The 8,826-nt window shown below is 39.6% G+C and overlaps 1 protein-coding gene across 23 annotated transcripts in view; it reads left to right on the plus strand.

Annotated features, from left to right (window-relative positions):
* Positions 1–3,776, plus strand: part of CD44 (CD44 molecule (IN blood group)) — a 474,809-nt gene extending 471,033 nt beyond the window's left edge. For all 23 annotated transcript variants that reach the window (XM_069091406.1, XM_069091408.1, XM_069091407.1 and 20 more), the window contains one exon: positions 147–3,776. In XM_069091406.1, coding sequence (XP_068947507.1) covers positions 147–360 — 214 coding nt within the window. In that variant the 3' untranslated portion in view covers positions 361–3,776. The remainder of the gene's footprint in view (positions 1–146) is intronic.
* The last annotated feature ends 5,050 nt before the right edge of the window (positions 3,777–8,826 follow it).

Below are 8,826 nucleotides of genomic sequence, written 5' to 3' on the forward strand. Positions count from 1 at the left end.
TTATTACTTTGATGCAAAGACGAACTCAGACTGGACTAGAAGTTTGGAGAATGGTTCAGCAAGTGGCTCTTCTTCCTTGGTTGCCTGCCCGTATTCCTCTCTTCAGCCCCACTGACCTCCTCTTATGTTAATTTTCTCCTGACTAGGTGTGGGCAAAAGAAGAAGCTGGTGATTAACAATGGTAATGGAGCAGTGGATGACAAGAAGAGGCCTGGGCTGAACGGTGACGCCAGCAAGTCCCAGGAGATGGTGCATCTGGTGAACAAAGAGTCATCAGATGGTCAACTGGGACGAGATGAGTGTATGACGGCCGATGAAACCCGGAACCTGCAGAATGTCGACATGAAGATTGGAGTATAAGACCAGCCAGGCTTGCTTGTCAGATGAGAGTTGGGGACATCACCATTACATGGAACTGGGACTAACTCAGATGCAATGTGCTACTGATAGTCATGTTGGCTTTTTTTTTATCAATTAATTTTTCTTGCCCTTTGGGTTTTGTGTTGCCATAACTTTTTTTTTTTTAAGTCAAGCCCAAGTTACCAAAATCAACATTGTCCAGTATGAATTTGATAGTACCAGTTCCTGCCTGGAGGGCTCCCACCAACTGTGATTTGTGATTGGTGACTGCTCGCTAAAACAAAGATACATTTCATCTTCTCTTGTCCTTCTATCCCTTTCCATCCCTTCCCACCTTCTTTGGTGTCACCTACCCCCACTCTGCCTTCAGAATCTTTGCCTATGTCTAAAGAAGGTACAATGGGGAGGGGAACGAATGATTAGAAGGAAACTTCAAAGCAAAACCAGACAGGGTCTTATTGGGCAGGGATGGAAACACTGGTCCTCGACATTCTAGTTGATTCAGGTTTTCAAAGGTGTGCTGGTTACCTATCCACTTGAAGCCTGCCACTCTAGAAAGTTGCTAAGGCTCATGGGCCATGCCTGGAGGGTGAAGCTATTTATCTCTAGTAAACTATTTAACTCTGTTTTGACAAGCCCAGCCCTGGAGGTCCATTGATCAGGGTGTCTTTTGTCGGAGAAGAGAAAAGGTTTTAAAGATCTGTATTTCTGTCACTAGAACCATGGATGCCACTCTCCTTCAATAGCTAAGCTCTCCCTGTGGGTAGACCAGAAGGCCACTCAAGCCATCCCTGGAATCTTTTTTTTTTTTTTAGAAGTAGTACCTGTAAATTCAGATACACTCAAGACAAATCTCACAAGAGATCAAAGAATTTATCAGTATTGTCTCTCCAAGGTCTAAGAAGTCCCTCTCTCCTAGAACTAATTTTAAGAGGCTTGGCACTCATTAGTGTTCTAATTCTCACCTGTTGTATTGCTGTAAAGGTAACTTTAAAATCATATTAAATATGTATGACACACCACTTGCTGAGGTGGGAGGCTGGGGGGTTTCCAGTTCATCTGATGTTCTTTTGAACCCTGGCCCAGCTAGTGATGTCCATGAAAATCAACCTGTGCCCCTTCTCCCTCAGAACACAGTGGAGAAAGCAATAAGGAATGAAAAGGAAAGAGGATGTAAATAGTCACTATCCAACTTAGAGATTGGAACAGGATTTTTTATTGTATTTTTTTGCTTTTTTGGGGGGGGGGTGGAGAAGGGGAAGGGCTCCTGTGCAAGTGCTTTTATTAGTGTATTTATTTTTATTTTAACAGGCTAGTGGAATCCATTTTGCCCAGGGCGGGTCATGGTTCTGGATCAAGCTGAGATCATAAACAGAACCATAATGGACCTTAAAAGTCATCTTGTTTAACCTTCCCTGTCCTGCTTTACAGATGAGAAGGAAAATGGGCTTGCTTAGGTCAGTTACCTAAGGGTTCCCTGAAAGAGATAATGGACTTTTCCCGGTTCTTGGTCCTGGGAAGACTCTAGTTCCATTAGTACTCACTTAGCTCCCTAAATCAGTCATGGCTCCCCTCTTCTCTTCCATGGCCCCAAGCAGTTGAAGTGGGCTTTCAAAACTTCTCAAGACCACTTAAAATGAGTCACCAAATTCACAAAATGGGTCTGTAAAAGCAAATCCACTTTCTGGGTCATGGTGATAATGGGAGCCATGTGTGAGGGAGAAAAATGGGTTCATGCTCTATTTATCAGGCAATGCTTTTGAGATAAAGAAACTTTCAGCACAAATGTCATTCAGGACCTTATTCACAAAAAATCTCTACTTTAAATTAGTCTTATTTAGCAAATAAGTAAAGGATAAGATGGCCTTTTATCAGACCTATACTAGTGCCTTGGGGAACCATTCAATCCTTTTTTTTTTTCCTGTCTCTATCCTGGGCCTGTTCCAGACCCAACTCTGGGGTTTTTTCTTTTAAGTTTCTAACCCATGAAACATCATCTCATGACAAGGATGCCCTTTATTTCTCTCCTGTGATCATTCCCAGAAACAAAAGATGAGATCTATGGATGCCAGGTTTGGAACTTCTGATTGCCTCATTTTATTGATGGGGCATGTAAATTTCCCCCCGCCCCCGCCCAAGGTTTCTTTTTTGCTTTTGTATCTTCAGCTTCCATCTCCATTCCTGGTGTATAGTAGGTACTTAATAAATGCTCATTGAGTTGAGACTTAGAGAGATGGTGTGATTTGGTCAAGGTCAATCATAATCTAATAAGTATGAGAGTCAGGTTTCAAACATGGGCTCGTCCATTCCTTTTCCCACTATGCCATATACTGTTCTTGGACTGTCAACAGTCCAATTCTCTGATGCATATCCACTCACAACATTTCTTATCTCATTTTTTAAAAAATCATGGCAGGACTATGATGTATTTTTTGAAGCACTGATGATTTCATGTGTATCTTGCCTCAGACTTGCTGGACAACGTTAAATCACTTAACATCTCTTAGACTCTTGGCAAAATAGAATTGCTAGCATTGAATTCCTTGCAAAGCAACCTGAGACCTTAGGAAATTATCCATTCCACCATCATCAATTTCCTCTTTCCTTTAAGGGCGATTCTAAAATTTAGCATTATATAAAAAATTAAACAGCAAAAGATCGCTTTATATCTACACCTTTAAATGTCTTAGCCTGAAAAAACAGTCCTCTCTGATAGGGCTTCCCCTTTGCAGGAAACTGTATGGCACATAGCAGGTGCTTAATAAATGAATGCTGATTGATAAATTGATAGAGAATTACTTTGCCAAGATTTTAGCTGATAGATTGGTCAGGCCAACAGAGTAAGGTGACTCCCAATTTCTCTTGAGAAAATAATACTTATTTGACAAGCAATAATATGACCTGTTGGGCAGCTGGGTGGTTCAGTGAGCACAGGGCCTGGAGTAAAAAAGACCTGAATTCAAATTTGGTCTTAAATACTTACTAGCTGTATGACCCTGGGCAAGTCACTTCACCCTGTTTGCCTCAGTTTCCTCATCTGTAAAATGAGCTGAAGAAATGGTAGACCACTCCAGTACCTTTGCCAAGAAAACCCCAAATGGGGTCATAAAGAGTCAGACATGACTGATAAACAACTAAACAATGAACGACAAAAATATGACCTGTTAAGCACCACATTGTGGGTACTACTCAGTGTGACAGGTGTGTGATGTTTTCTAAAAAAAAAATGTATATTGTTCATTCATCTGTGCATGATAATTGGTTGCCCTCATTTTTTTTTTTACAGTGTATCTATCTTTCCCCAGATATTTGTTTATTTATTGAGAAACTGCTTATAAAGAGAAAAAGCATGATCTGTATACTGCCCTCATGGAAAGGACTTATTGAAAACATTAAATGGCTAATGGAATCCACAAGGAGAACATTATTCTCTGGTCTCTAATTGAAGTGGGAGGGGGGAGCTTTTCTGATTGGTTGACAAAGCTGATGGAAGGGGAACAATATGGGGCTCATTTGTCTGGGGACATTGGAAAGATAGGCTCTAAAATTCTAAGATAAAAGATTCTTGATATACGGCAGGACTGAAACATCTGCTGTGTTTGTGCCCCCAAAAGGGATTTACTCTCATTAACTAAAAGGATGACCTGGGATTTCCAGAGAAATAGTGGTGAGGAGCAAAGGATGTTACTCAACCAAAGTGACAGTAACTGGGAGCAGCAGCAACATTTTGCCATTTTTGTCCTAGGCACAGTTTTGCCCAAAGAGGTACCATAGGAATAAAATCATGATGGATAAAGAGATCATGGGTGAGTGTATTCCCCTTATGGGTCTCAACCCATCTACACATTCTCATCCAGTACCCTTACTGTCCATATTCTTCCAATGACCCTACACAGAAGATACATCCAGTGTGATGGGTACCCTTACATGGCTATCTGTCACCCCTGAGAAATCACAGATTTCTAGGATTTTATAGTTTAAAGGATTTTAGGGTCATCCAGTCCAACTTGTACCCAGCTTGTATCCAGTGTATTCAGCCACTTCTTGAATACCTGTAAAGAGGGCCATCCGCTACTTCCTGAGGCATCCCATTCTGTTTCGGAAAACTCTAGTAGTTAAAAAAAATCTGTCAATGACTCGTACAAAATTTTTTTTGGGGGTGTGTGACACATTCACCTGCCACTTTTAATTCTGATCTCAGGGAACAAGGAGAATAAATCTTAGCTTATTTATTTCTTTGTTTCATTCATTCATTCATTTACTTTATCTCTATCTATCTATCATCTATCTATCTATCTATCTATCTATCATCTATCTATCTATCTATCTATCTATCTATCTATCTATCTATCTATCTATCTATCTATCTATCTATCTATCTATCTATGTATTGTGCCAGAGCTGTGTAGGGAACTCCCAGTGAGGAAACTGTCTCTATCCATATGGAGAAACACTTGCTTAGCAAATTATGGTTTCAGAAAGTTATTATTTAAGTTCAGAAGATAATGAAATCCTTAATCTAGATCTGGAGAGGACTTTAGAGATCATTTCATCCAAGACCCTCATTTTATACTCAAGGAAACAGAAACTGAGAGAGTTTAAATGACTTATCACATAGTCGCACAACTAGGAGGGAAAAACAAATCTAATGATTTTTCTATCATACTATTGTAATGCTTAGTCACTATTAGGCTTGTGTCTAGGAAGTGATTTTTTTTTAACGGTCCAAGTTTGTAGTAATTTTCATCCTAGAAGTATAGTAAGAAATGATTTGTGATGAAGCCCCCAATAAGGAAACAAAAATGCTCAAATGATGAGCTAGGGTGGTATGGGGAGATTGAGATCCTAGCCCTGCACAAGTAAAGACCCTCTTTCCTATTTGGTTCCCAGAGCTGTATCTCAACCTTTTTCCTTGAACAAAGGGATATCAGATAAAGTAAAGAAAGAGTCAACCACAGGTACTTATGAGAAATAAGCTTAGATCAGTCAAATACAATATTTAATAGAATAAAAATACAATTAGATATAGAATTAGGCAAGGGAGAGGGGAAGGACCACCATTTCCTCGTGACTGTTTTTTTGTCTTAGCACTCTAGTTATTGAGGCAAGAGCCCGTGATAAAAAAAATGGTCTTAAGCTTGTCCATTTAGTGGTCACCTCTCGTGGTTTCCTGTAGAGGTTTTATTTGGAAGAGGACTACAGTTGTTGCTGCCACTCATCAACATTTACTGGTATCGCTCTGTGAGTGTGTGGGGCAGGAAGGGGCTGCCACCTATCTTTCTCCCCCTCTTTCTCTCAAGAAAACCGCAAAATTCCCACTATACTGATAGAAACCTTGTTCTCCAGTCCTGACCTTGAATTAGCTTCCTCTTTTCCCAAGCTGGGAAGAAATGCAGCTCCCAGGTTTGTTTTGATTATATCAATAATCCTTCTTGTGCAAGATGGCTCTTCAAATACTCTAAGATCATATTTCATAAGCCTTTTCCTCACCAGGTTAGTTATTCGTACTTCCTTTGACCAATCCTTGAATTGATATTTTATGCAAAATTCATATATTGGATAAGGATGACCTCTTAGATTTCCTCTGACTCTGAGATCCTGCAATTCTATAAGCCATGGCCTTCAATAGTCAGAAAGGCAAGGGGCCAATTGTTTGATGGTTTCATCCAATTGACAAATGATACAAAGTAGAACAGATGGAAAAGACAGAATAGTATTTTTTTTCAAATTAAGGAGTTAACTTAGAATGGCATTGACTATTATATAATATAAGCTCCTTTAATTAATGAATGAAAAATAATTTATTAAGTGATTATAGGACAAGTACCATGAAGACAAATAGAGCAGCAAGACAGGGAGCCAGGGTGGTGAGCAGGAGGAAGAACAATGAACTTTCTTTAACCAATCTCCAAACATTTACAAAATACGTCCCTTAAGGTTGATTAAAGTGAAAATTCAAGGAGAAAAAAGTAATATGGAAACATTTTTTTTCCAGCCCAGGTTCACATAAAGAGATAGACATAGTGTCTATGGACACTATGGGTGAGGTCTGGTTAGAAGCCCAACAGACAGAGAATTCTAGCACCCAGGAACTGAAAGAGGACAGAGACAGAGTCCAAGAGCAAAAAGAGGTCCCAGACACCTACTGGAGCAACCCAAGCTTGTGCAGCGTGGGCAGACTAGGGAGGGGACCTGTACACAAGGGTAGGGTTCCGGGCTAAGGAGTGGTGACTGATCCTAGGCTGTATTGTATACTGAGCTTCCAGTCCAGTCTGAAACCTTCACAAGAATAATAAGGCCACAAATGTCACTCTTAATCAGTAGAGATTTCCTACTAGCTGAGGCTAGCAGAAGTTTACCAAAACTCCAAAGAAGGCAAACCACAGGCCCATAACTCACACCCAAACACAGGAATTTGTAGAACCTCAGACCATGGAGGGAAACCATCAGACTTTTCCCTATATAAGACCACTCAGAGAACACTGGAAGCTTTCAGATTCCCAGTATGAGATATTATAGAAATCCTGGAATAACACAACACTCAATATTCCCAAGAAAGCAACAGCAAAATTAGCACATCCTTATGCTCTCCAAAATGACTGGGGTATGAATGAAGTGCAAAGTCAGAGAGAAGACTGGAAGAAGAAAAAAAAAAGAATCCCACCATTAAAAAAAAGTTATTATAATGACAGGGATGCTCAAGACAATAACCCAGAAAGATATGGTTACTCTAAAACATCTACAAGCAAAGCCCCAAAGACACACAGCTTGGGCACAAATTCAGTGTTAATCCTGGAAGAGATAAGGTAAGAGTTTTTATTGTTGTTTTTAATCATTTAAAATGTTTTTTTAATAAATGAAATGAAAGTGCTAGAGGAAAAAGTGGAAAAGAAATGAAAGCTATGGAATAAAGGGGTTTTTTTTTGCCTTATTTTCTTTTTTAAATTTAGGATTTAATTTTATTTTCCCCAGTTACATGTAAAAACAATGTTTACCATTTGTTTTAAAAAAAACTTTTGAGTTTTGAATTCTCTCCCTTCCTTCCTCCCTCCCCTCCCCTCCAGCACTCCATTGAGAAGTCAAGCAATTCGATATGTTATACATATGTAGTTATGCAAAACATTTCCATAATACTCATGTTGTGAAAGAAAATAAAGACAAAAACAAACCTCAAGAAAAATAAAGAAAGTTTAAAAAAGGAATGCTTCAATCTGTATCCAGACACCATCAGTTCTTTCTCTGGGGATGGATAGCATTTTTCATCATAAGTCCTTCAGAGTTGTCTTGGATCATTGTGTTGCTGAAAGTAGCTAAGTCATTCATAGCTGATCCTCTTACAACATTGCTGTTAACTTTGTATACAGTACACTTAAGATTATTTTTTTTAGGCAATTGGGGTTAAGTAACTTGCTCAAGGTTATACGGCCAGTTATTTCTGGGTGTGGTGCTAAGCATCAGAGCAAGGATTCGATCCCAGGTCATCCCGACTCTGGGGCCAGTGTTCTTACTCACTGAGCCACCTGGCCGCCCCTGGAATAAAGATTTTGAAAGGAAATTAACAGTTTGGCACAAGCAACTAACTCCCTGAAAATAAGAATGGATCGAATAGAAGCCAATGACTCCATGAGACAATAAGAAATATTGAAACAAAGTCAAAAGACTAAAATATGAAGATTAAGATATCTTACAGCAAAATCAGCTGACTTGGAAAATAGATCAAGGAGAGAAAATATAATGACTATTGGACTACCTAAAAATCACCACCTGTAATGTAATGCCAAGGAAAGGCAACTTCCCAAGGTTCAAAATACCAGCATAGGTGCTCTCCATTTTATTCAGTGACCAACCAAGAACAGAGAAGATTAAAACATGACATCATTCCAAATACAGCATTTACTAAGTGTGATTAAATAATCTCCAAGTACTACCCCACCCCAGGACCTTCCAATCATTCAATCAATTACAAAGTCCCTGTTCTAAATACTTCTCCACTCCTAGGCTATACCTTCATTTGGTCCACCACAAAACCCCTCTTCTCAAATGGAGATTAGTTTCCAAACATAGGTAAAGTACCTTCATTTGTCAATCACAGAGCACAATAAGGTCAAAAGTTCCCCACCCCTGGATCACAATTGAATCTACCCCAGAGTTACATCAAGTATAAACACAGCACTTAATACCCAAATGGAGGTCTTTTCTTCATCTTGACACGAGGCAAGTTCTCAGCAATCTTAGTTCCTGGGGAGACAAGGCTTAGCAAGGCCATAAGATACATTGCCAGTCCCTTCATGAATTTATCCTCTGTCTGTAGAACAGTCCTAGAACCCCTGAACACATTAGCAAAGCCCTCTCCCAGGATTTCTGTAAACATACAACAAGAAAATCCTTCTTCAGGGCTTCTGAACCAACAGAAAGGCTCCCAGACCCCTGCAACAACAGCACTGTCCTTCACCAGTGGACAGTATT

Source organism: Petaurus breviceps, unplaced genomic scaffold (assembly GCF_028583685.1).
Source record: "Petaurus breviceps papuanus isolate PSGF00001 unplaced genomic scaffold, PetGlider_PUasm1.0 188, whole genome shotgun sequence".
Lineage (NCBI taxonomy): Eukaryota > Metazoa > Chordata > Mammalia > Diprotodontia > Petauridae > Petaurus > Petaurus breviceps.